Below are 27,586 nucleotides of genomic sequence, written 5' to 3'. Positions count from 1 at the left end.
AATGAATTTGCACAGTGTGTACACCTGTGTAGCCATGTCATCCATCACCATAGAAACTTCCTCCTGTGCCTTTACAGTCAATCCATCTTCAGGCCCATTCCCCCAATGCCAGATGTGCACTCTCACACTATTGATAAGTTCTGCCTCTTTTATAACTTCATATAAATATATTTTTTTAAAAAAATATTTATTTATTTTTAGTTGTAGTTGGACACAATACTTTTATTTTTATGTGGTGCTGAGAATCGAACCCAGGGCCTTGCACATGCTAGGTGAGTGCTCTACCTCTAAGCCACAACCCCAGCCCCATAAATATACTTTTTTGGGGTACCAGATTGAACCCAAATGTGCTTATCCACTGAGCCATATCCCCAGTCCTTTGTTCTGAGACAGGATCTCCCGAAGTTGCTTAGGGCCTTGTTAAGTTGCCAAGGCTGGCTTGTGACTCTCCTGCCTCAGCCTCCCAAGCTGCTGACCTTTGTTTTTACTTGCCTTTCTTTGTTTTCTTTTCTTTTCTTTTTTTTTTTTTTTTTTTTTTTGTAGCAAGACCCCATGTCAATAAAACCCAAAAAAACAAAAAACAAGTGTTAAGAGAAGAGCACTGGCTTCAGGATGTGGATGGTGAAAGAGCAGGAGTCCTTGGTTAGGACTCTTAGAGCAGGCCCTCAAGGTTAGTTTTCTTTTCTTTTTTTTAACATTTACTTTTTAGAAGTAGTTGGACACAATATCTTTATTTATTTATTTTTATGTGGTGCTAAGGATCGAACCCAGGGCCTCGCACATGCCACACTAGCGCTCTACTGCTAAGCCACAATCCCAGCCCAAGGTTAGTTTTCTTCCTGAAGTGATTTCCCTCCCTCCCGCCATTCTCCAATAATAACTAAAAGGCCATCACAGCACATTTCCTTTTAAAGTTTTATTAAAGTTTAATGAACAATTAATATTTTATCTTTTGGGGGGGATTAACCCCGGTACAAAAATATCATTGATGATATGACAAAAATGGCTCCATCTAGGGCTTGAAGGTTTGAGTTTCTCCAACAGTAACAAGGGAAAGCATGCTTCCGGCTGGGGCTCGGTCCAAGCACATAGTCATTCCTGCACACGCATGCACGCTAACAGCCTGAGCAGGAAAAGAGGAAGAAGGATGCAGGGATTCAGGAAGAAGCCCAAGATTATTCCCAGGAGAAAAAGACAAAAAAACAGGCTGGTCTCCTTAACAGAGGATAGAATTACTGATTTACATTTAGGATTTACTGTTTTCTTAAAAATTGCTATTCCGGCCATTTTAACATTGTAGAAAAGATGCTACTAGTCTCTTTCACCACTAAGGTGAGTAAAGCAGGAGGAAATGGGAAAAGACTCAAATACTGAAGTGTAAGTGAGGTATTAACCTCCAAGTGGCTCAAGTTCTGTGTCAGGTTTCATTCTTTACATTCAAAGACAGATGGACATTTAGGTGACAGGGAGCAAAAGAAACAAGTCTGCCACACTGCTGGATCCACAAACAATCAGACCAGCTTCTTTTAACAGATCTCTTCCACAGTGAGAGAGCTCCTTCCAGTGTAGGAAGAAAAAAGGTTTCCTGGTCAGTTTAATTGTTCTGGGCAATTCCTCAATATTCCCTCCTCTGCTGCTTTCCTTCCAGAACACTATTTTTGATGAAGGAAGGGATATATCTGTGTTACAATTCATCTTCAAGATGTTTTTCTCTGAAGGCATCACCTGTCAGTCTTTCCTGAGCTTCCTTCATCCCCTGAACAACTGTGAAATAAAGAGGGAAAAATATGAAGCACAACTTAATATCTGATATTTGACAACAATATAGATTCTTAAATGTTTTAGGAGAAATATTTAGGAACACAACTTCTGTACTCAACATCTAGTTTTGAATTTTAGTCCTAGCATATCATTCTTTGAATCTGTTTCCTTGTTTATAAAATGATATAATCCCACTTATTTCTACACATATTTTAAAAAGTGGATGATAGAAGTGCTTCATAAATTACAAAGTCCTACAAAAATGTTAGCAGTTACCCAGGCTTACCCTCTAAGATTAGAGTTGATTTCCTCTATGTTCACTTGATAATAAGGAGGAGAGAAGAGAACACCTTCCTACCATCCCCCTTGTTTTTTGGATGACTGTTGCATTTATTTCATTCCCTGTAGAAGTTACAGGTTACACTGATGATGGAGTATATGTATGCATATATGCATTCTGAGGGAATGGTCTCCACTGAAGCATGTAGTCATTTCTACTATCAACTATACATGAAAGGAGCCAAGTTTTCAGGCAAAATAAAAGAGAAACCTAGAAGGAAGGCCTCAGGCAGACAGGAGATGAAATTTCTTATATATCTCAGGGCCTGTCTCCTATGGATTTGCACTTCAAGAAGGGCAACGATTTCAATATAGGCCTATGAGTGGTGGTTCTACAATAACACCCCTACACAACACAGGCTGGAAACTAGGTTGAGCCAGAGTCTGTAAATCTTGGAAAGCACACCCATTAGCTCCTAATATAGTGATATTTTCCTTTTGTCTTGCCTGTGTCTCTCGTTAAGACAGGTTTGAATGTTCCAGTTTCATGTCAGCTGAGCCACCAGGAACTCAGGGAAGAGTCTTGTGTTCACATTGGACTATGCCAGTGTGGAGAGGGGAGTGGTAACTTGGATAAAATTCTAAGAGAAGGCAAATCTCAAAGGATAAGAGTTCAGGACCTAAAGCTCAGCTGCCACTCTCTGTGTGGAAAATCTCCTTCTAACACCAATCTCTTAAGATCTTCATTTGGTTAAAGAATATGCTACTCTCCTTAACCAGGAAAAGGTGATGACAATATTTCCACATCTCTTCCCCTTTCCTATTCTGAGAATAAGAGTTTCAAGGACTCAAAAACAAAGTGATCCTCAACTTGGCAGTTTGACAATTGGGGACACATGGCAACTTGGTAAACAATTCTTTTATAGATCAGGAAGACTAAGGGAGGAAAACAGTAACAAAATATGGCATGAAATCCAACCCTTCCCCTAAGATGACTATGTGCCAGAATTAGAGATCAAAAAAGCCTGAGATTATTTCAGCCTTCCTTTGCCTATCTATACTGATGCCACTCTGTCTGGAACATGCTTTTCCCATTCTTTTGCTGTGTCTCATTCTTCAGGACTCAATCCACTCACAATTTCCTCTAGCAAACCTTACAGACCCTCCGTGTTGGGCGATATCCCCCTCATACATCATTTCCATAGTTTGAAATGTCCTCCTGTTGTCTCTAGGGAAGGGACCATATTATCTTTCTCCTGTATCCTATAAAGGATCTGGCCAAAAGCTAGGCATGCAGGAGTTGCTTGGCTAACAGGTTAGATTAAGTTCCTATCACAGACCTTGCCCATTATGGCTCATCCTAGTTAAATCTAGAGCAATCCTCCCCAATTTCTCAAGCAGAACAGTACCTTGCTCAGCACTGATGTAGAAATACTTGTAGCTGGGGTTTCCATTCTCATTGATGATTTCAGGATGCACCTTGCCACTAGGATCTATTGTAGAAAAAAGGGCACAGGGATTGCAATAATTATAACATATAATATACTAGGCCCTCCAGGAAATAAAACCTCCCCATGTTTGCCCATTATCTCACCGCCCTATCCCTAACATTTCATGCTGTAACCACAATGAATTCCTTGTAATTCCCTGAATAATGCCCACCACCTTGTCCCATGCCTTGGCACATGCTGTTTCATCTTTCTAGCACTTTTTTTTTTTTTTTCCTGCTTGGTAATGATGAGGCCAACATTTTTGTTTGTATCCCCCATAGAATCCAGCCAAATATAAAGCCAAGATTAGGTGGTCACTAACTATCTCTTATAAAACTGTTTGTGGAAAGACATTTGCTTGGTTGTATTATTCTGTTGCCTCAGATGCACCATAGGGTCAGGAATGGGAATTGTGGCTTATCCTTGGCCCTGCAGTGTCACACACGGTGTCTGACATGGCTAATGCTCAAAATGACTGTTGAATGAATAAATGGAAGATCAAACTCCTCTCATTGCTCATAAAAGCAGTTATTGGAAAAAGTTTCCCCACAAACCTGCAGGTTTGGTTTTCAGAACTCACTCTCTCTTTTTTTTGTACCGGGGATTGAACTCAGGGACACTCAAACACTGAGACACATCCCCAGCCCTATTTTGTATTTTATTAAGAGACAGGGTCTCACTGAGTTGCTTAAGGCTTCACTTTTGCTGAGGCTGGCTTTGAACTCGCGATCCTCCTGCCTCAGCTTCCCAAGCCTCTGGGATCATAGGTATGTGCCACTGCGCCTGGCCAGAACTCCCCCCCACTCTTTTCTTTTTTAGTTGTAATTGGACGCAATATCTTTATTTTTATGCAGTGCTGAGGATCGAACCCAGTGCCTCACATGTGAGAGGCGGGCACTCTACCACTGAGCCCCAGCCCCAGCCCTGGAACTCCCCTCTCTTAAAACTGGTTTTTATTTGTTCTTGGACATCCCAGTATAGTTTCACAACTATATATATACTTCGGTCTCTTGCATCATTTCTCTATCTACATCATGAATCTCCCAATTAAAAATTTTTGCCTTACCCAAGAAAAGAATTCGTGGAATATAACCCCCATCAGGGCTGAAATCTTCATCCTTGGGTTCTTCTTCATCCTATTAAGAGTAAATGTAAACCTTACATTAGATCATGTCCTCCCTCTCCTCAAGGACCTTCAGATTCCTCTCTTGTTCAGGACTGCAAGGCCCTACACGATCTGCCCTTGGGACACTTCTCAAACTTCATGTTCTACCCTGTTAAGTCTTCTTCAGCCCCATTAATCTGCTTTTTGTTGGTGTCATTCAGCAAACCAGATATGCTCCTAATTCAGGCTTTTGGACTTGCTCTTTCCCTATGTCTAAACACACTTCCTTTGTCATCAGAAGCTCACTCCTATTTTTGCTTCCAATTTTTACTCAACGTTGCCTTTTCTTCCACTTACCTAGAATTGCAAGCCATCTTCTCCTTTATTTTGGCGGTAGCATTTACCACAGGCTGACATATTCTACTTATTTATCTCCCCACACTACATTGTATCTGCCTTGAAGAGATACGTAAGCATCTGGGCTATCCATTAACTATATAAGCAACTCCTCTGCTGTCTCAACCTTAAGTGTTAATGTGTTCAGAAGATTCTTAATCCTATGGTTAAACATTATCTTTACAGAAACTTTTGGAAAGAAGAATCATCACAGAGTATCCAAGTAATTTCACACTTGGAGAGTATGATCTAAAAGGAAACACGGCTAGGTTACGGTACCTACTTTTTTAATTTACTAGATTCTACGATTTTGACCAAATCACACATACCTTCTTCAGGTCTAAGATGTCCTTTTTGTAAAATGGGAATAATACCAATGGCCTAAAAATTTCTTCCAAGTCTAAGATCTGATATTCTCTGACTCAGGATTCCTGAAGTCTATATGAAGTACATAAAAGATGTCTCATGAGGAAATAGGAAGACTGTACATAAAAGTCCAATTCTAAGCAGGTGCTCAAATGAGTAAACTTTGCAGGGTGTTGTAATCTTCATATGTGATTGCATTTTTTAGTCTAAGTATAAAATTCAGTCATCTTATTCAAGCTCTCCTCTCTATTTCCTCCCCAAATTAGATGCTAACACATCTGATGTAAGCCTTAGTATGAGAAATCAAGATAAAACAAACATAGGATAATCAACTCTATATTCAACATGACTTTATACTCTTACTGTTATTAAATCCAAAACAATAAAGTCTTAAAATCATAGCACAAAAGGAAAAATTCTTTAAGGCTTACCTCAAGATTTACCATAACAAAATTATGGGAAAGTTCAGAAATTTCTGTAGATTCTGCAAATTTGGGCTTTAAAGCTAGAAGGGGAAAAAAGATTTTGAGTACAAGAAACATCATACCCAAATCCCAATGAGCCTAAGCATCACTTATTCTCCTTGGTAGTTCATGCATTTGCTGATTCATATAAATTAAACCTTCTTTTTCTTCCCTCCAAAACCAGAACTACTAGAGCACCTAGATGCTGGTGCTGCTTCTGTCACTTATTTGCATGGCTGTGGCCTTGAGTGACTTTCTTCATTTCTCTGAAGCTTTTATCTCACTTATAGAGTACGGATAATGATACACAAATAGCAGGAGGAAGCATCACTATTTGCTTTTATGGTTCAGTTCAACAACTATTAAAAGAGTAATAAGGTAACAACACTTTGCCACTAAATATGTGTGTGTACACACATTATACAATTATTTATGCTAATTTTACATTCCTTTCCTAACTAATATTTTAACTGTAGAATACCAAATTAAGAATAAAACCTGATTGGGAAAGGAGCAGGGTAGTATAGCAGAAAGAATTACATGCCACAAAATCATATAACCTTGGTTTGATTCTTCTCCAGACAACTTCCTTAACCATGTACAGCTTCCTCTAATATTTATTGCCACATGCCATTTTAGCACTTAATTCCATTTTCTACATAACTGTTGCTGCTGTTTTTCTTTTTTTGCAGTGCTGGGGTTGTACTCCACTACTGACCTACATCCCCAGTCCTTTTTATTTTTTGAGACAGGGTCTCACCAATTTGCTGAGATTGGCCTTGAAATCGCAATACTCCTGCTTTGGCCTCCTGAGTAGCTGGGATTCTGCAATACCACCCCTGGCTTATATAACTGTACTTTAATCACCTCAAGCTTCCTAAAGCCCCCTGCAGATATATAATTACAAATTTCATGAAGGAAATCTACATCATATATTTCTTTGATGTTCCTTAAAGCAACCACAGTGCTGTGTAGAATCAGTGATAACATTTATTAAATGTTAACTTTGACAACACTTCTAAGATCCGTTTTTAGATTAAGAGCATTTACTGACCTTTGCAAGCTCCACACCAAGACTTATGGATAATCACCATAATAGGCAATCCACTTAAAAACAAAACAAAGAAATTATAATCTAGTAATTGTACTTTCTCAAAGTATTCTAATAAAATAACCAATTTATGGAGATAGATGTTTCTGTAGTATGATTTCAATTGGTAAAATAATAAGACAATCTAAATATTCAATAGTAATAGATTTTGATAGCAAAATATTGATAAATTCTGATATTCCTGTAAATTCTGCACATTTGGCCTATAAAGCTAGATAGAAAGACTGGAATGGAAGAAAACATCCAATTACATTATTTTAAAGGTTCCAGTAATTCTAAATTATTATCATGAAAAATAATCATTAAAAATGTAAATGAAAAATTTTGTTGGCACGTTAAAAACTGATATAAAATTTCTTTTTTAAAAAATATTTTTTAGTTATACATGGACCCAATATCTTTATTTTGTTTATTTATTTTTATGTGGTGCTGAGGATTGAACCTAGTGCCTCACATGTTCGAGGCAAGCGCTCTGCCACTGAGCCACAACCCGAGCCCTCTTCTTTTTAATATTTTATTTTTTTAGTTTTCGGTGGACACAACATCTTTATTTTTTTATTTTTATGTGGTGCTGAGGAACGAACCCAGTGCCCCGGGCATACCAGGCGAGCGCGTTACCGCTTGAGCCACATTCCCCAGCCCAAGATATAAAATTTCAATACGGTTTAGTCAACTATAGAGCCCCAAAAGAAATGTATCAAAACATAATCTTGGGCTGGGGATGTGGCTCAAGAGGTAGCGCACTCGCGTGGCATGCGTGCGGCCCGCATTCGCTCCTTAGCACCGCATACAAACAAAGATGTTGTGTCCGCCAAAAACTAAAAAAAAATATTAAAATTCTCTTTCTAAACCCCCCCCCCAAAAAAACATAATCTATAGATGAGACAGTGGATTTTTTCTTACATTTGTGTATTTTTTCAATTTTCTTAAAATTAAATATTTTTTAAATCAGTGATGAAGAGTGTTTTTTTAAAATTATAAGCAACAGAATCTACCTGAATCAGATTGGTTAAATGAAGCGCTTAAAAGTTTTCAGTTCAAATGTTAAATATGAGGGCCCTATATAGGCAGGCATTGGCTTACTTCATCACACAACCTGTTATCACCACACCACCATAATACTATACAAGGTATAATAGCTATAACTGTATTTACCATATTGAACTCCATTGCACTAAGGAATTATTGATAACAAACACTTCTACAACATTTACTTATGCCAATAAATATTATCTAAATATACACAAATTAGCTCATTTAGTGATAAATGAGTTACTCAATTACCTCACCTTACGCTCATTATAAACCTATAGAGACGTGTGCCTCTAGTACTTGTAAAGACTTTCATAGAAGAAGGACAAGTTTAAGTGGGTAGTGGGATGTAGCTAACCATAATAGCCAAAACATGCTAAACGTTTACTAGATGACATTGTACAATGTGCTGTACGTTCATTACCTCATTTAAATCCTCAAAACTCAAGGGTAATACTTTCAATGGTCTCATAATATAAATGAGAAAACTGAGACTCCCAAGAGATCAAATAGAAGCCCATCTAACCCACGTTTTAAAGCTCCATTCACTTTCAGAACATGAACATTCTAGAATGTCTTGCTCCCCCTTTTCTCTCTGGCAAACTCCTTTGCAAAGCCTTTCCCAAACTGCCTAGTCTTTCTCTTCTCTGGGATCCTAAAGCATTTGTCATCATCATCTGACCACCAGTCTTTTTCATCCCATTATCACCTATCTGTATTTCTCACAAACTTCTCAAGGGCAAAGACAGACTGGTTAGTCTTTGAAAAATCACAGGTACTGGGGCTGGGATTGTGGCTCAGTGGTAGAGCGCTCATCTAGCATGCACAGGGACCTGGGTTCGATCCTCAGCACCACATAAAAATAAATAAATGAAATAAAGGTATTGTGTCCAACTATAAAGGTATTGTGTCCATCTACAACTAAAAAATAAATGTGATAATTTATTATCACAGTTATAGTACTTAAATTTGTTCTAAGAAACCAACAAAAGAATGAAAGAAAGGCTAATGTGATACATATCTTAAGCACAACAGTCATTAACGTGCCATAATACAGTTACTTTAGGGTGGCCAAACAATCTAATCTTTAACTGAGCATTATAAAAATACAATTTCAGGACTGAGGTTGTGGCTCAGCGGTAGAGCACTCCCAAAGCACAGGTGGGGCCCTGGGTTCGATCCCCTACACCACATAAAAATAAAGATATTGTGTCCAACTACAACTAAAAATATATATATATAATTTCAGGGCTGGGGTCATGGCTCAGTGGTGGAGCACTTGCCTAGCACATGCAGGGCCCTGGGTTCGATCTTCAGCACTACATATAAATAAATAAAATAAAGGTATTTTGTCAAACTATGGCTAAAAAATAAATATTTTTTTTTGAAATAAGAGTTCAGCCAAAGATATAACAATAATGCGTGTTTATATACAATATTACACTAGATTACATGAAAAACATTTAGTTACATTAAATGAAAGAGACTCAAGCAGACTCACTACTTTTAAAATATTTTATTGGAGGAAATAACCTAGTGGTTATGTCTTTCGCTTTCACAAAATCAAAGATACTTAATGACCAAAAACAATGGGTTTATCAGTAAACTCAGTCCCAGGAAAAAGAAACTAGCAAAAATTAGGTACTCAGAAAAGATTTGTGATATGAAAGACTGGCCAGCACAGAGTCCAGAACTGTTCACAACTGTTTTCTTATCCATCCAGTCTCTTCACCCACTATTCAAATGGGAAGAGTCAATGGTGTGTGATATACCAATCCAATCTAAGCAATCCCTGACCACTTGAGCTGTCTTCTCTGGAGAAATTTGCCAGGATTCTCTCTAGTCTCAAACTTATGCTGTAAAATCAGGGCCTGGCACGGGGCAGTCAGGAAAGTTGGAACAAATCAGTAAATTCAGCAGCTCCACTAATATAACACGCTTTGCAGACCTTCGGATTCCCCATACCGCTCTGATTAGTGCAAGCTCTGACCCAGATACTGAATAAACATATTGGCCAGTTGATGCAGGTTCTCATTGTTGGGATGCATTTTAGTATAGGAAATAAACTGGCGACGAAGGCGACTCAGTTCTGCCATGGTCAGGGGCCGAGTGAATTTTAGGTGCTCGGTGGTGCCTGGAAGTGTTAGCAAGTCCCCAGGCACAGCGCACTTCTGCGCTTCCATCAGTCTGGCCAACACCTGGCTTGTGACCTGATCCAACTGGTGTAGAAAGCTGCCGGAGGCAAGGGGCTGGGATTGTGTAGACTGATGTGGTGGGGGAGCCCGGTTCTCAAACAGGGCAGCCCGGATCTCCGCCAAAGGTAATGCCTCTTCTAAGCCCACCACAGTAAACAAAGGCCGATCCCAACGGTTTCGAGAGTCAGGAGTCTCAAAGCGCAGTGTTAGAGCCTGCATTAATTCAGGAGGGTAAAAGGCACTGGTCACATGCTTCACAGATTTCTCAGGCTCCGCAATCACTACAGCTGATGCTTCGGCTTCTACCGGCTCCAATTCCCTAGGTCCGTGGGCCCCGGTTCTCCCATTTACTATAGAGGCCGGTTCGGTGACAGTACTGATGTCTGCAGGCTCAGATTTCCCGCCCTCCTCAGCGCGCGGCCGCCAACTCACATTAACTTTCGCGCCCGGGTTCTCTTCCGCGCCAGTCACCTGAGGTCCTCGGCTCGCACCTCCTGGCCTCACGCAATAAACCAGGCAAAGCGGCGTGCGCGCTGCACGCGCTAAGCAGTAGAGCTCGTAGCGGAAGCCTTTGATGTAGTTAAGCGAGTCCAGGATGACAACATCGTTGCGACTCAGGCGCCGTTCCACGGCGGCTCGCAGGGCCCCACGCAAAGCCTTCTCACGGGCAGAATCGCCATACACGGTCGCGTCCTCCGCGCCTAGCACCGAAGCGTCATCCACCACGTATACAGTGTGGCCTTCAGCCGCCAATGCCCAGCGAAGCTCTTCTGCACGGCGGCTCTTGCCGCTGTACGGCAACCCGCAAAACACCACAAGTGGCATGCTACCAGGGAGCGGCCATCTGCAAACTCGCCGCGCCAACTTCCGGGTTGTCTACGTCACCGGTTTTAACCGGAAGTATACACGGGTTTGCACTTCCTGTTCTATGGACTGGCAAGACTTCTAGTTTCTTTAGAAACAGGGGCTCTAAATCAACTAGGTCCAGGTCCAGCTTACTCAGAAAGGAGATGCAGAGACTAGAATGACATCAGTTATTCATGCTAAAAGTTAAAGACTTCCGGAGAATGTGATCTCCCTGGGTCGAAGACTGAGCCCACCTATTTATTTATTTATTAGTTGTAGATGGACAAATAACCTATTTTGTTTATTTTTATGTGGTGCTGAGGATAGAACCCAGGGCCCCGCACGTGCTAGGCAAGCGCTCTATGGCTGAGCCACAACCTCAGCCCCCATTTATTTATTAATGAGCATTAAATACTGCAAAACTGCTAACACTTATATTTAGCATACATAAGGCAATTGATAAATACTTGTTTTGCTCATGTGTGCACTCACACCTACTGGCACTCAGTAAATGTTTATTCTATAATTATTTTAATTATACAACATCTTCAAGGCTGGGGATTTAGAGATGAACATAAAAGAGTGCCCCTGCAGGAGATCAAGTGTCTGAATAGGAAGAATCAAGCACCTATATTCAGAGTAATAAATGCTATAATGGGTGGGTATAGGTTGGGTTATAAAAGAACAAAAGAGAACATCTGCCCAGAGAAATCATTAAAGACTTTAGGAACTTGAAACTTTTCTCCTGAGCAGAGATGACAGATACAATACAGGATGTCCAGTTAAACTTGAATTTCAGAAATAAACAACTCAAAAAACTTGTTACAGTTGTATAAGTATGTCCCAAAATTGCATGGACCTATTTAATATTATTTATTGTTTGTCTAAAATTCAAACTTAATTGTGTATCCTTTGTTTTTATTTGCTAAATCTGGCAACTCTGCTGCAGAAGATTTGACACTCAGAGCCTGGAATCTGTAGATTTGTTCTAGGAGCAGGAAACACTATAGTTTAGTAGATCTAGAAATGTGAGTTTGTATATCTGAAATTATGAGTGTGTATAATATACGAACACATATTGGAGTGGAATAGATCTTTGTATGGCTCTAGTATACTGTAGAAGAGAAAATGCAAGTCTTGGCTTTCCCACTTATTAGTGCGCATAAACTAAACCCACGTGGACTATGAGACTACTTGAGTCTAGTAGGTAGTATGGTATTTTGGTTGAGAGTACAGGCCCTGAAGGAAGTGCCTGGGTCAGAAACAAGGCTCTGCTACTTACTAGCTGTGTGATCTTGGGTAAATAAAAAATTACTTAATTGCTCTATGCCTCAGTTTTCTTATCTCTAAAAAGAAGGTAACAAAAAGTACCCCCTCATAGAGTTGTTGTGAGGATCAAGTGAATTAATTCATATAATTTAATATCTGTATATACTAAGCACTTAGTAAGGATTAGCTAGTAGTATTGTTGTTATTATGAGGCGATTATGCAGTTCTTGCTCTGACTTGGCATAGCCCTTCATCTGAAATCAATGCTATGTTGAAGATTAGAAAGAGTCTTACCACCATAAATAATCTAAAGCATATTTTGTACCTGGCTGCTGCTTCTCTCTTCCCATCTTCTAGTGTTCTCCAGTGAATATGATCCCCAAAACCTGGAACAAAAAAGGCTTATAAACATTCACACAATGAATAAAGGACACACAGACCCAAAAAAGTAGTGTGGCATGTTCATGAGATACCCACAAAAAGGCTTTCCTCTATTAATAGCCTGTGTTGAAGACCCAGCTTCCCTGATAGAAATGAGAGACCATGGATAGTCCCCTATCCCAAGCCTCGGTTTTCATATCTATAAGATGGAAATAACACCACCCAATCAATAGCTTTTAAGGAAATTAAATAATGAAATGAAATGCTTTGTAAACTATCACAGAGTATGCCAGTAATACTGTAAGAATGAATGAACATGGCGCGCACGCCTGCAATCCCAGCAGCTTGGGAGGCTGAGGCAGGAGGAGGACTGCGAGTTCAAAGCCAGCCTCAGCAATGGTGAGGTGCTAAGCAACTCAGTGAGACCCTGGCTCTAAATAAAATACAAAATAGGGCTGGGGATGTGGCTCAGTGGTTAAGTGTCCCCGAGTTCAATCCCCAGTACCAAAAAAAAAAAAAAAAAAAAAAAAAAGCAAAACTAGAAAAAGAATGAATGAATGAGAATTCTCCATACAGTAAACATAAAGTAGGTCATAACAAATCATAACTAATTGAAGGTGACATAGCAATACAACTTAGAGTCAGAAGGACATGGGACTCCACTCACTGTGGGAATTTTTGTGAGTGAAGTAAGCTTTCCAAGCCTCAATTTCCATATCTGAAAAATCAAGACAATAATACATACTTCAGAATGTTGGAGGTAAGGACTAAAGAAGGTAATGAATTTTAAGTGATTGTTGTTAGTATTCCCATAATTTAGCAAGAGTGATCTTTTTCAATCACATTACTGACGGATAAGAAGACTTTCATAGGCTTTCCAGGGCTCTAAAGATAAAGGACCAAGGCTGAAAGCAGAAGATTTGAGAATATGGCATCTGCCCACCTCTCCAGTCATTTTCCATACTTTTCCTAAAATCCCATACACAGAAATACTTTTACTTCTTTAAATGCAGCATGTGGGCTGGGGATGTGACTCATAGGCAGAGCAATTGCCTAGCATTCTCAAGGCCCTGGGTTGACTCCCCAGCATCACAGAACCAAACAAACAAACAAACATAAATAAATGAATAAATAATAAATAAATGCAGCAGGCACTCTCTTCCCTTCAGTATTTCATAATCACTTTACCTCTGCCTTTTCTCCCAGCCTGTCCTCCAGTCTTCAGGTATAATAAGAGGACAATTCTTACAAATCTCCCCTAACTCCCAAACCAGCCTCTTCTCCTCCCATTGCAGCACTTCCCAGACTGAATTGTAAATATTTATGTATCCATCTCCCTCACTCCAAGGGGAGCTCCCTGAGTGCCTATATCTGTTTCATTCCCATTTCCCTAATATTTAACAGTACACATGAATATAGCAAGTGCTCTATAAAATACACATGAATATACAAGTGCTCTATAAAATAGTTATTGAATAAACAAATCTTATCTAGGCCAAATCACATAAAAGACTTAATTTTTATATCCAGAAAATGTTAGTGATCATAAAATGTTGTTATTTAGTAATCAGTTTATCTGTGACCAGCATACTACATGTGCTAACTCATTTAAATTTGGCCTTAACAATAACCCACTTTACTTCCCTACATTTCAGTTTTCTCATCATTAAAATAGGCATAAGTGGGCTTGAGAATGAACGTAGCTCAGTGTTAGAGCACTTTCCTAGCCTGTGTGAGGTCCTGGGTTTAATCCTCAGCACTGGGGTAGGGGTTTGGGAAGAAGCATAATAGTTCTGTCTTATCAGATTACTACCAAATATTAAATAAGAAATATAAAATCTCAACACAGTATTGAACATATTGTACAATCAGTAGGTAGTAGTTTTTGCTATTCTTTACATAAAGTTAAGACTTCTTTTTTTAATACATTCAAAATACATTTATTTATGTGGTGCTAAGAATCGAACCCAGTGCCTCACACATGCTAGGCAAGTGCTTTACCACCAGGCCACAATCCCAGCCCTAAAATTGAGACTTCTAAGGCTCGGAAGTTATCATCAGCTGTTATTAGATCACATTGCTACTAAATGGCCAATCTGAGATTTAACCTTCAGTCTTCTGCCTTTTCAGCTGCTAAATCTGTCTTCCAGATCATTCTTTCCCAGAAATAAATTCAAATCTAATTTTCATCTGTGCTACCTCCAGGGAATAAAAATTCATCCAGATTAGCACATGGAGGCAGTATCCAAATTTACCATCATCACTTTTCATTCCCAACAGCATGGGCTGCTGGCCAAGAGAAAATATCACTTGCCTAGGGCCCAAAGTTTGATCCTGAAGAGCAAATGACTGAGTGAAATTGGGAGGATGCCCAGGAGAACTGGAAGGTATCTAATGTGATCACCATCATTCTACCTACAATACCTAAACTAAGATGACTGAATCCTGCTTCAGCATAGTGCCTAACCAACCAACCTGAAAGAATATCCTGCTACAAAAAAGTTTAATCATACATAAACAGACTTTCAGAATGGACTCACTGTAATAATGGAAATCCCACCACAAACACAAACTAAGCTAAAAATCAGATGAGAAACAGTGAACAACCAGTAAATGGTAAGGCTGCACTGAAAGTAAATATTCATTATAACATGGCAAATGGAGAATCTGAAACTCCCATATTAACCCAATCCTCAAAAAATATGGCTAGAGTGATTCCCATCATTAGTACTCTCTGGTAGATGCATCAAATGCTGAACCTTTCTGGAGGGAAGCATTCCCTACTTTATCCTCTAGGACAATCAACATTTTATTAAAAAAAACAATAGCCATTATGGGCTCACAATCATAGATCAATAAAGATATAAGAAAACAAGTCAACACAAGTAAGAGTAGAAGCAAGAGTGAGACTTCGAAGACTTCAGCTATCAGGATTATCAGCCACAAAATACAAAAATAGGAATATATGAAATGTTAGAGAAATACATGGAATCACAGAAACAGGCATGCACAAACACACATACACACACATAAATAGACAAATTTGTGATGGTACCAAATAGAATCTGTAGAAATAACCCAAAGGCTACATACTATATATAATTCCAATTACATAACATTCTGTAAGAGTCAAAACTATGAAGATAACAAAAAGATCAGGGTTGTCAGGGTTCATTCTCTCATGGGGGAGAGGAAAAAAAATAAGTGGAGCATAGGATATCTTTTAATGACTTTAAACTATTCTATGTGATACTGTAATGTCAGATACATGTTATTATGGCCTGAATTATGCACCCCGAAAATAATTCATATGTTTACATTCTAACCTCCAGTACTTTAGAACGATTTGAAGAAACAGTTTTAAAAGAGGCGATTAAGTTAAAATGAGATCATTGGGATGGGCTCCAGCTCTAATTCTTATAAGAAGAGATTAGGACACAGATGTAAACTGGAGGAAGATCATGTGAAAACACAGAGAAGACAGTCATCTGCAAGAAGAAATCAACCCTACTGACACCTTGACCTTGGACTTGTACTCTTCAGAACCCTTAAGAAAATAAAGTTCTGTTGTTTAAGCCACCTAGTTTGTACAAAACAGCCAGGCATGGTGGTGCACATCCTAATCCCAGAGACTCAGGAGGCTGACACAAAAGTATTGCAAATTCAAGGCCAGCCTCTGTAATTTAGAGAGACCCTGTCTCAAAAAAATAGGAAAGAGGTATAGATGTAGCTCAGTGGTATAGCACTCTAGGTTCAATCCCTAGTACTGCAACAAAACAAAATCCACAGAACATAAAATAGCAAGAGTGGACCCTAATGTAAACTGGGGATTTTAGTTAATAATAATCTATATTGGATTATCAGCTGTAAAAAATGTACCATATTAACACAAAATGTTAACAAGGAAAGATGGGGAGAAAGAAGAGAAAGGGCACATGTGGGTATTTTCTGCTCAGTTTTCTGCAGAGATAAAATTGCTTGAAATATAAAGTCTACCAATTTTTCAAAAATATAATGGATAGAGTAAAACGCAAATTAGAGACAGGTGGAAAGATATATTAGAAGTTATCCAGGATGCAGACCAGAGCCATGAAGACAGACAATGTTAAGAGAGGCCAAGAATATAGAGATTGATTTAAGTCTAGCATACACAATTATTTAAGGTGGTGAAACTGTAGAATGACAAAACCATTGAGTGAGAAGATATTAAAAACAGTCAAAGAGAGCCAGGCTTTGTGGCGCATGCCTGCAATCCCAGCAGCTCGATAGGCTGAGGCAGAAGGATCACCTATTCGAGGCCAGCCTCAGCAATTTAGTGAGACCCTGTCTCAAAAAATAAAAAGCACCACTGGTTTAAATCTCTAGTACCTAAATAAACAACAGAAAAATGACATATTTCCTACAAAAGATCAATAATTATGCTATTATACTGATAGGAACAATAGAAATCAAAAGAGAGCAGAGTATCATCTTGAAATGCTAAAAGAAAATAACTAAACCTAGAATTATATACTCTAAAAAAAACTATCTTTCAAGCACAAGGACAAAGCAGACATGTTTAGATAAACTGAGAGGTTTTTTTTTCCCCCCACTATCAGGTATTCACCACTCATTATTTCAATAAATAAGTATTTATTCAACAGGATCATATAATAGTCAAGAGCATGGACTCTGGACCCTGACTCCCGGGGTTTGGATCTTGGCTTTGCTGCTTACTAGTCATATGACTTTGGGTATGTTAGGTAATTTTCCCAGACTATAAAATGTTTCCTCAGCTATGATAGCTTAGAATGGTAATATTAATTACTACAAGTATTTGCTATTGATATAACATATCAGGCACTAAGTTCCTTAAAAATATTAATCCTCCCAACCCTATGAGGTAGACGGTCTCATCAATCCCATTTTACAGATGAGAAAACTGAGGCACATGGCCTGGGGTTGTGGCTCAGTGGTAAGAGTGCTTGCCTGGCATGCACGAGGCACTGGGTTCGATCCTCTAGCACCACATAAATGTAAAATAAAGATATTGTATCCACCTAAAACTAAAATATATATATATTAAAAAAAAAGAAAGCTGAGGCACAAAGTTTAAATAACTTTCCCAAGGTCACCTAACTTGTGAATGTCAGAGCTGAGATCTGAACCTAGGCAGAAGGGTTTAGACTCTTTGTTTTTAAGCATTACACAATACTATCTGTTAAAAAAGAAGATAAGGTCAATGGGACAAAGAGAGGGTAGACAATGGAGGGCCTTACAGGTCATTATAAAGACTGACTTTTTTTTAAAAAATGGTTTTTTTAGTTGTAGATGCACACAATACCTTTATTTATTTTTTTAATGTGGTACTTAGGATAGATCCCAGTGCCCCACACATGCAAGACGTGTGCTGAGCCACAACCCCAGCCCCATAAAAAAAATGACTTTTAAACTGATGATAGTGCACACCTACAATCCCAGCTACTCAGGAGGCTAAGATGAAACTTGCAAATTCAAGGCTAGCTTGGGCAATCTAGGAAGACCCTGTATCAAAATAAAATAAAAAGGGCTAGGGATATAGTTTAGTAGTTGAGCACTTGCCTAGCATGTGCAAAGCCCTGGATTCAATTCCTAATTCAGGAAGGATGGAAGGACAGAAAGCAGAAAGGCAGATAGTCAGGCTTTTCCTGAGCTACTGGAGGGTTCTGAGCAGTTATAACATGATGTAATTTGTGTATTATGGATTTTTGAGCTTCTGTGCTAAAAACAGATAGCAAAAGAGTATTTATTATAGGGTGAATTGTATCCCCTTCCCCTAAAGAAAGGTACAGTCCTAACATGTGACCTTATTTGGAGACAGGATTATTATAGTGTTAATCAAATTTAAATGAGGTTATTTGGGAAGACCTGAACCCAGTATGATTAGTGTCTTTATAAAAGGGTGAAATTTGGACAGATATGCACACAGAGAGAATTATGGTCATCTCCAAGCCAAAGAGAGAAGCCTGGAAAAGATCCTTCCCTCCCAGTCCTCAAAAGGAGCAATCCTGCTAGGAGGAATATAATACTGGATTCTGGATATATTTTGAAGACAAAGTCAACAAGATTTGCCGTGAATATAGGGTGCAAAAGCAAAGACAGATGTTAAAAGCTGATATAAATGATACAATAAAGAAAAAATATTAATGACACAGGACTCCCTGGTAAAATGCCATTAAGTAGGTGAAGCGAAATCTAGTACTAAAGTAAAGGGATTAGCCCTTGCTAGAAATACGGATGATTTATCAAGTAACAGGAAAAGAAGTACTGGTGGGTAAATGTAATGGTGAGAATTTTTGGAAGCCTCCTATGATCCCCCTTTATGTTCTATTAAATGGTCACTAACTGAAAATAAACATTGTGGAAAAGTATTGGAGATTTGCAAACAGGAGAAAGAATGAAATAGTCTCCTACGAGAGAAAACTACAAGGATAGCTAAAGGATACATTTTAGATAGGAAATATCAGGAAAAAACCCATATACAAGAATAGTGAACAAGTACATGGGTAAACATGTAGTTAAATCTAAATATTCATAAAAATTTGTAAAGCCCAATTCATAGTTTTAGAAAACTGAACTAAATTACTGAACAACTGCTTATAAGTAAAGAGGGGCTGACTGAAGTTTAATATTCTAAGGCACCCTTACCATTGGGGGGATTAAGATAATGTTCGATTTTGATAAATGTGCAAGTAAAATTCAAGAGTATTTAGTAAAAGGACTAGAGTACCAAATTTCAAACTAATAAAAGAGATAAAATAAGAACATGCAAATATTCAACCTCCAAAAAAAGGGGAAAAATGGAAAAAGCATAGGAAAAACAGTAGTAGAGATGGAAACTGGATAAAAGAGTAGCTGTCAATAATAACGACAAATATAAGTGGACTAAACTCATCAATTAAAGTTAAAAGATGAAACTGTCAGATATAGCTTTAAAAAAAAATCCAAACTATCTTTATGATGTTTATAAAGTATACCTAAAACAGGATTTGCAAAAGTCAATGGTGGTGTAATTCAGAAACAGATAACAGGCAAATGCCAACCAAAAGAAAATCAAGGAAGTTAGATTAACATCAGATTACATTGTTTCTCCACAAACCTGGGCTACCCAGAAGCTAGGTGATAATGCTTACAATTGGGGAGATTGTTGTTAATAGAGACACCAAAGCACCACTGTTCAATGATTGGAATGCTCTGTACCTGTGCTACTCAATATGGTAGCCACTAGCCACATGTGGCAACTAAGTACATGAAATGTGGCTAAGTTAATTAAGGACCTCAGTTTTTAATTTTATTTAAATTTAATAAGTTAATTTAAGTTTACTTAAATTTAATAAGTTAAATTTAATACATTTAAAATGTCACAATCCTAGAGACCAATTACTCCAACCCTCTCACTTTACTGAGTTCTAGAAAAATACAGAAGCCATCTGAAATTTTGGTCTTCTAATTTCTAATTAGCATGCTTTTCCAGTATCCCAAAACTTCCCAAGCTGATCTACTGCAATACCCCTAAGAAGTATACCCCTAAGAGGTATAATACAAACACTCTACTATCATCACTTATTTTTTTTTAAAGAGAGAATTTATATATATATATATATATATTTTAAAGAGAGGATTTATATATATATATATATATATATTTTTTTTTTTTTTTTAAGTTTTTGGCGGACACAACATCTTTGTTTGTATGTGGTGCTGAGGATCTAACCCGGGCTGCATGCATGAGAGGTGAGCGCGGTACCGCTTGAGCCACATCCCCAGCCCTATCATCACTTATTGAATGCTTAGTTTAGGTGATAATTATAATGATACTAATAGTATAATGATAATAACAATATTAATAATGACAAATACCTACATGGCATTAATTATGTACCGGATACTTTTTTTAATAGCTTTTACATGTATTAACTTATTTAATTCTCACAATAACCTTGAGGTACAAACTCTATCTCTTTTTTACAGATAAGGAAACTTAAGTTAAATAGCTTGACCTTACACTGCCTGTAAGTGACAGAGCTGGAACTAGAATATAGGTTGACTTCAGAGTCTGTAGTTATAAATATTCACTGCACTTTACTGCTTCTGTAGCAAAAGTTAAATGAAGAAATGAATGAAGGAATGAGTCTTCAGCAAAACACAATGAGAATACTGACTTCAATTATGTAAAACTTGAGTTCTTTGGTTTCTCCTTCAAAAAGAATTTATACAGGTGCACTATTTACCTTATTACTAAAATCATCCACTCCCCAGAACCACCCACACTCACTCCTATGCCAGCATGGAACACCGGAAAATAGTCCAGTTTCTTAAGTGTCAGCTGCATAGCCACTTAATTTATGCCAGTTTTCTGTAAAGTAAGCTAAAGTCTCCCATGCCAGCAGTTCTTCTCCTAAAACAGTTAAAAAGGAAAAGTAACCATTTCTAAATACAGCATTTACATCAGCATTTCCAAGCTTTTCATTCTAAAAAGTGTTTTAATGAGTGTAAGCTAAAGACATAAGAAAAGTATTATCCACCCTCTCCCAGCAGATAAAACCTGATTAACAAAAGGTCAGACAGACCGGAGTTAGAATCCTACCTCAGCCATTTACTATTCTCACAAATGCAAAATATGGCTAATGAAAATATTAATCCCACAGGGTTGCTGTGAAAGTGAACAGGATACTGAGTGGAAGGTAAATACTTTGTAAGTATTAGTGCCAAATGTTTATCCTAGAGACTTGACAAAAATCATCTATTTGTTTTACGCCAGAGAGCAAACTGCCTCTACTGACAGCTTTCTAGTTTCTCCCTCTGCAAGGAGAGGATTAAAATCCAGGCCTCCCAATGCCTATGTAGTGCTTACTCCACACCACTGTGCTTTCTTAAAACAGTGGGGACACTCATTCTCTCCTCTCTGCAAATCACAAGGCCATCTTCTGAAAAGAGTCAGAGATACTGAAACATCTAACAGAGATAAGAAATCTCACTCATCAAAATTTTCAGGAACTACTGCTTCAGGTAGCATTTGGGTGGGGGGGGGGTGAGTGGGGTATAATATATGTCCCAAGAATCCATGTATAATAAATACATACAACAAAAACTGAAGTATTATTAATTCCTTTAAGGAATAATTAAACATTCTTCCATGGGAGGAAATAATGCCAGTTAACATTTAAGTGTGTGACACAATATTAAATTTCTTTTTTTTTTTCATTGAATCCTCAAAACCCAACCCTCCTACCTTGAGTTGTCGTTCTATGTACTGCTGCAGTTACCTGGTATTTTCCTGCTCAAAGTCCATATATGTTGTCATATAACTGCCTAACTGCCTACTTACTTGTTTTTAAAAATACAGGGGACATAACAATCATGTTTACCATTCATTTTTCTTGCAACAAATATTCTTGAGCATGAACAAGGCAGAAATGGTCCTGGCTCACTGTGGCAGATAATATTTACCAAAGATAATTACAATAGAACCTTCCATCTCACATGCTCCTCTTACAAATGTGACTTCAGTGTGCCTCCTATTTCATGTATAGATGTTAATGTTCCTTCCACTTGAACCTGCTCCCACAGAGTATAGTAGAAGTGATGCCATATGACCTGTATGGTTAGATAATAAAAATGCTATGCATTTCCACCTGATTCTCTTGGGTCACTCATTATTGGGATCCAGCTACCATAATGGGGAAGAAGCCTACACTAGCCCATGCAGAAAGACCACAGAGAGAAATAACCAGTCTGCTGAGGCCCCTGACATCATGGAAGAGAGAAACATTCCCCAACTGTGACTCATTCAAATTCCTGACCCACAGACAAGGCAACTGGTTTTGTGTCAGAACACATTAAAATTCGGAGCTAAACTCACATCCTAACACCATAGTCTTCTGTCTTCCTCGGTACTTAATATTTTATTCTAAATAAACAGTAACCTATTTTACAATGGGATTAAGAACATTCTGCAAATATTACTAGTGTATTTTAAACATTCTGGCCTAATGGAATTCACTGTGCAGGCTTCACCACTGAGATGGAAACCTCAGAAAACCCTTCCTTGATCTTCCTAACTCAGTTAATTCCTCCCTCATCCTCCCAAACCTTTCTACTATTTCATACTCTAACACAGTTTCATTTGCCCAGCTGAAGTTGTCTTATTAATTTATCAATGAGTTTACACTACTTTCTCTTTCTCTGACTTGAATATAAGCTCCATGACAGCAGGAATCTTATCTATCTGGTTCATTGATAGTGCCTGGTACAATGCCAGAAATATAGTAGGTGATCAAAAATTACATACTGAAGGAAGAAATGGATGCATTCATTCCACTGAAAGTCCGGAGGATAAGAGAAAACAATAAAAAATATTCCAGCAGAATCATTCCATATAGTCAGGTCAGTTAAAAAAAAAATGGAAGAGGGGGTGAGATCCAAGTATAACTAACCCACTTAGAAAAGCATAAACCCTGAGTTCAGTGGATCCAACTTTCAACCAAGAAAGAGCTGATGAGGAGAAAGGTGTTCAAATTGTGAATGAAGATGTAGGTAATGGGATGGAGTTGGGATACTAACCTCCATTCATAACTACTGATCATTCCCTCCTCAGAAAAATAAAAAATAAAAATCAGTTTTTCTAGACACACTGGCTGAACCACACCAAAGACAACTGTTGGTGGCCCTCTAACAGCAGAACTTCTATACTTCATCTGGCCCTTTTTTTTGCATCTCCCAGGGCAAGGAGGCAGTAGCCTAGCTCTTCAAGGAAGAGTGAGGAATCTTCATATTCAAAGCTGGAATCTCGACACAGTAGGTTCCCGAGGACGCTATTTCTTTAGGAAGGGAATGTGACCATTCCTGAGGATCTACCAAGTGCCCAGCACTATGCTGGGCCCTTAAACATGCTTTTTCTAATTTACAGACTATTTCTTCCCCCAACGCAAAAATTAATAGAGACCTTAAGTATAACTTCCCCATCTTACCTTTCCCGAACTCACTACTCCCTACCCCAAGAAATAGTCAAAACTCTAGGTGCGGTTGCGGAAGAAAAAAGAAAGAAAGAAAGAAAGAAAGAAAGAAATCTGGCGTAGCCTAAGAAAGAAAACCCGAGGGGAACAGTGTTAGACAAGGGAAGGGTCCTATTCGGCTGAGGCCCCGGATCAGTAAAGATTAAGATAAGAATGCTGTCTGACCCTTTCCAAGCCCAATGTGTCCGTCAGAAGAGGTGATCAGGAGCAGGAAACTGAAGAAAAGCAAACAGGTGGCCCCGAGACGAGGCCACATCTCCATGGTGCTAGGTGAGCGGGACCCCCGGGCTGACCCGACACAGGGCCCGAGTCACCGCAAGAGATCCGTTTCTTTTCCTTAGAGCGGGTCAGCCCAGACCCTCTCTTTCTCAGATTTTTTTTTTTCCAAACTCTGAAGGAAGTGATGTTAGACGGATGTGGGTGGTGCCTCCGGGGTCCGGTTTGGGATGGAGTTAAAGGTGCAGATCACGTAGAAGGGTTAGGGAAATGCTCTCGAGCGTGATCTTCCTTCTCAGGGTTTTGTAAGTCGAGGCCTCAGGACCGAGCGGAAAAAGGTGGGCTGAGACGGTGGGGGTGGGGGTAAGGGAGAGGTTCGGAAGAACCGTTGTGGACTACGTCTGCCAGCCAGACTAACCCCTCCCCCTGCCTCCCCCGCCCCCAGATCCGCTGTACTTAATATTCAAAACGCAAATTATTGATTCGTGAGGTCAACATCTCCCAACAGTGGGTGAGTCGCCTATTGGCCTCGAATTTCCCTTCCCCCACCGCAAGTAAGAAAAATCGGACAACCGGATTTCATTAATTTCCTGCTCAGGTCTCTGAAGAGACCTGATAAACCCATTCTGCATTCAACTGTCTCTTGCCTTGCAGGCATGCACTTCACTTTCACGCTAAGGAGGATGCAACCAACCAATACAAGCTCCAAGAAAACCAGAGTTGGGGCTTCCTATTGCAAAACTAAATGTTCCAAAGGAACCAGGTCATGTCACTGTAGGCATTTAAAATGTAAAGCTTCTTCAGATTAAATCTATTTTTGTTGTGGATTAAATATTTCTTTTTAATTTTCGGCCTCTACTGCATAACAGGCCAAAATCTCCCATCTTTCTTCTATTAGTTTGAGTCCAACAGTGCATACTTAATGCATAGTGAAAAGCATCAGAACAAAACTACACAAGCAAAATCATTTCGCCCTTTTATTAGGTTCTCCACAAACTAAGTACCGACACAATGGAACGCCTGGGAGACTGTAAGCTCCAGGATGCAGCGCGGCACCCGGCACCTGCAGCCAATAGAAGTTTTGGGGTGCGCAAAGCAGGCTGGGTTTTGTAGTTGGAATGCGCGCTCCCGGGATAGGCCGCCGGGGAAGGAGAGGCGGGGCTGACTGTGTCACGTGGGCCTCGCTCCCGCCGCCGCCGTCTTTCTCTGTCTCGGCTGAGGCAGCCATCTTGCTCTTGCCGCGTGCTGGTGTTGGAGGACCCTCCCTGCTTCAGGTGAGACCCCCGGCGGTCCCGCCACTCCATGGCCATAGGCCGCTGCGCACGGTCTCCCCCCGCCCTCTTCTTCCGACACCCTCCAACCGCTCGGGCTGCCACTTCCGCCGTGGCGCGGCGAGTGGGGGCGGAGGCGGCTGGCTTGGCCTGTCGGTTACCGGCGGCGCAGCTGGGGGTCGGCACCTGAGGGAAGGTCCCCAGCACCAACGCCCCCTGTGAGAGCGGGACGGTGCTTTTGCCGCCCAAATCCAGTCCCAGGAGGCGGGTGGACCCCCTCTCCTCTGTTCCATTACTCTTCGTTATTCACAACAACAATGTCATATGTTTTGAGCTTATACAGCTTATCTGTTGTCATCTCAGTTGATGCTTCCAGTCTACAGATAGGGAAACCGAGGTTAGCACCCCACCCCCTGCCCGGGGAACCGGACCCTATTGCAGGGCTCGTCACCTTATAATGGCAGAATTTGTTTACAAGTCTGCCTCCCTTTTGGGACATTGCCTAGCCCATCCTTATAACCCCATCACTGCTTGATGATTGACCGGCAGGCACAGTGGTATACAGCTAGTGAATGGCGGTTTCAATTTCCCTTCCCAGGTTATTTCACTTATACCTTAGCTATCCCCTCGGGAATGGTAACAATAGTTACCAATTATTGAGTATATTTCTGTGAGCCATATCTTGTGCTTGATAATCTGCCTTTAACTCTCAAAACAACCCTGTGAAGTATGTATTATACCTTTCCTGATGCAGGAGGAACAAAAGTTCAAAAAAGTAAAATACTTTTTTGAAGCCTTAAGTATTAAGTAGAGTAGACCCAGTGTCTTTGATTCTACATCCTGTGCTTCTCTTAAAGAAATCTGATAATAAAAAGTTGAGACTAAAGGTTGAAATTATTTTTATCCCTGTGTAAACATGATGTATGTGAAAATGCCTACCACAATGCTTGGAACTTAGGTAATTTAGGTTAAGTATTGATTAACCTCATTTGTACTCTATCTTGAACTCCTAAGAAAAGTGCTAAAAGATCCTTGGATCTCCCAAGGAAGAACTCATTATCATGTGACCAGAGGAAGTTACTTCTCCCTTTGGTTGCAGAAAGGAACTGCTACCTCAAGGCCTTCTTTTTCTATTAAATTGGAAAACGCTGAACTGCTTATAATTTATGCCCCGCTGCTGTCCTCATATATATAAGACAGGAATGACAGGTACGAATTAAGATGGATTAAAGAAAAGGGAATTAAATCAAGTAATCTTTGAAATCTACTTCAGATGCTGAGCTTGACATCTCTTCTCTCAAAGACAGTCCAATCACCTTTCCCTCTTGAATTCCACACACCACAATTTGCTAATAAGACAAAAGACCATACTTGTTCCTTCACTTCTGCTTTGAGCTTCCAACTTCCCTATAATGCTTTTTGTCTGAGATACTCCTTGAGGATAAGATTTTGCAAATCTGTTATCCTAACCACCTGGAATGGCATCTGTTCTTTCATCTACACATTGATTTAAAGAGTTAATGTGGTTCTTTGTTTCAAACAAGTCAGGACTCTTATCTTCCCAACTCTATTTCTTCTCTTTATTTTTTTTTTAAAAGAGAGAGAGAGAGAGGGAGAATTTTTTTTTTTTTTAAAGAGAGAGTGAGAGAGGAGAGAGAGAGAGAGGGAGAATTTTTTAATATTTATTTTTTAGTTCTCGGCGGACACAACATCTTTGTTGGTATGTGGTGCTGAGGATCGAACCCGGGCCTTACGCATGCCAGGCGAGCGCGCTACCGCTTGAGCCACATCCCCAGCCCTCTATTTCTTCTCTTGAGGATTATTACTTAAAAATGAAGAAAAGTCCCAAAGGGTTTATTCTGTGTTTGTTTTTAATATTTTCACTTAGCCCCGTTTTTGCAAGAAATTCCTTAAGCTCTGTTAGTTCACTACACCTTCAAAGCCACATTATACTTTGAGAAAAGTGAATATTGGTCCATTCCTGTGGAGATCTAAATATAAAGATTAGGATTTACGTCAGCAAATTTAAGTCTATGGCAGAGCTAAGATTGGCATATGCATAAGGTTGCTTGTTTTGGACTCTAAACACAGTTGTTCCTAGAAGAGTGTTTTTAGCTGCTTGATCATTGTGATACAATGCTGAACAAAGAAATAATAGATTCTAATTGTTATTTGGGAACTGGACTTTATTTAGCCTTAAAGCAGAGATGCAGGGAGGTTAGTGCCTAAATTCAACGTCAGTACAGAGTAACTAGTAATTACATAATCTTTTCATCTCAAAGGAAGAAAACATCTTTTATCTAAATGGCGAGATCATACTGGGTTTGGAGAATCTGCCCCAAAAGATTTAATAACAGCCTAGTTCTTTTTT

The 27,586-nt window shown here is 39.3% G+C and overlaps 3 protein-coding genes and 1 long non-coding RNA gene across 7 annotated transcripts in view; 2 read left to right on the top strand and 2 right to left on the bottom strand.

Annotated features, from left to right (window-relative positions):
* Positions 1-497: 497 nt before the first annotated feature.
* TXNDC12 (thioredoxin domain containing 12) lies at positions 498-24,118 on the bottom strand. Of its 2 annotated transcripts, XM_081306446.1 has the most exons (8): positions 23,894-24,118; positions 12,640-12,700; positions 6,916-6,968; positions 5,829-5,902; positions 4,597-4,666; positions 3,450-3,533; positions 1,726-1,764; positions 498-1,123 (listed from the first exon to the last, which is right to left on the bottom strand). In XM_081306446.1, the coding sequence occupies exons 1-8, from the start codon at positions 23,988-23,990 to the stop codon at positions 1,116-1,118; spliced, it is 486 nt and encodes a 161-aa protein (XP_081162572.1). In that variant the 5' UTR covers positions 23,991-24,118; the 3' UTR covers positions 498-1,115. The 2 variants fall into 2 exon arrangements, with proteins under 2 accessions (XP_081162572.1, XP_081162571.1); XM_081306445.1 differs by having other exon boundaries at positions 498-1,764.
* KTI12 (KTI12 chromatin associated homolog) lies at positions 9,479-11,306 on the bottom strand. Its single transcript, XM_081306440.1, has one exon. The coding sequence runs from the start codon at positions 11,022-11,024 to the stop codon at positions 9,978-9,980; it is 1,047 nt and encodes a 348-aa protein (XP_081162566.1). The 5' UTR covers positions 11,025-11,306; the 3' UTR covers positions 9,479-9,977.
* A 69-nt stretch (positions 24,119-24,187) lies between the features above and the next one.
* Positions 24,188-24,732, top strand: LOC308655952. The gene is made up of 3 exons (XR_014023563.1): positions 24,188-24,282; positions 24,390-24,455; positions 24,599-24,732. It is a non-coding gene; the product is annotated as an uncharacterized lncRNA (long non-coding RNA).
* A 391-nt stretch (positions 24,733-25,123) lies between these two features.
* Positions 25,124-27,586, top strand: part of BTF3L4 (basic transcription factor 3 like 4) — a 28,717-nt gene continuing 26,254 nt past the window's right edge. Inside the window, exons 1-2 of one of the 3 annotated variants that reach the window (XM_081306444.1) lie at positions 25,175-25,218; positions 26,315-26,424. The gene's annotated coding sequence lies outside the window, so the exon portion shown is untranslated. Of the gene's footprint in view, positions 25,219-26,314; positions 26,425-27,586 lie in introns of all 3 variants that reach the window. The other 2 variants (XM_081306442.1, XM_081306443.1) reach the window with 2 other exon arrangements.

This window comes from Spermophilus citellus (assembly GCF_964194105.1).
Source record: "Spermophilus citellus genome assembly, chromosome: 9".
NCBI classification, from domain to species: domain Eukaryota; kingdom Metazoa; phylum Chordata; class Mammalia; order Rodentia; family Sciuridae; genus Spermophilus; species Spermophilus citellus.
Note: the sequence above shows the minus strand (reverse complement) of the source record. Positions and strands in the feature narration are given on the sequence as shown.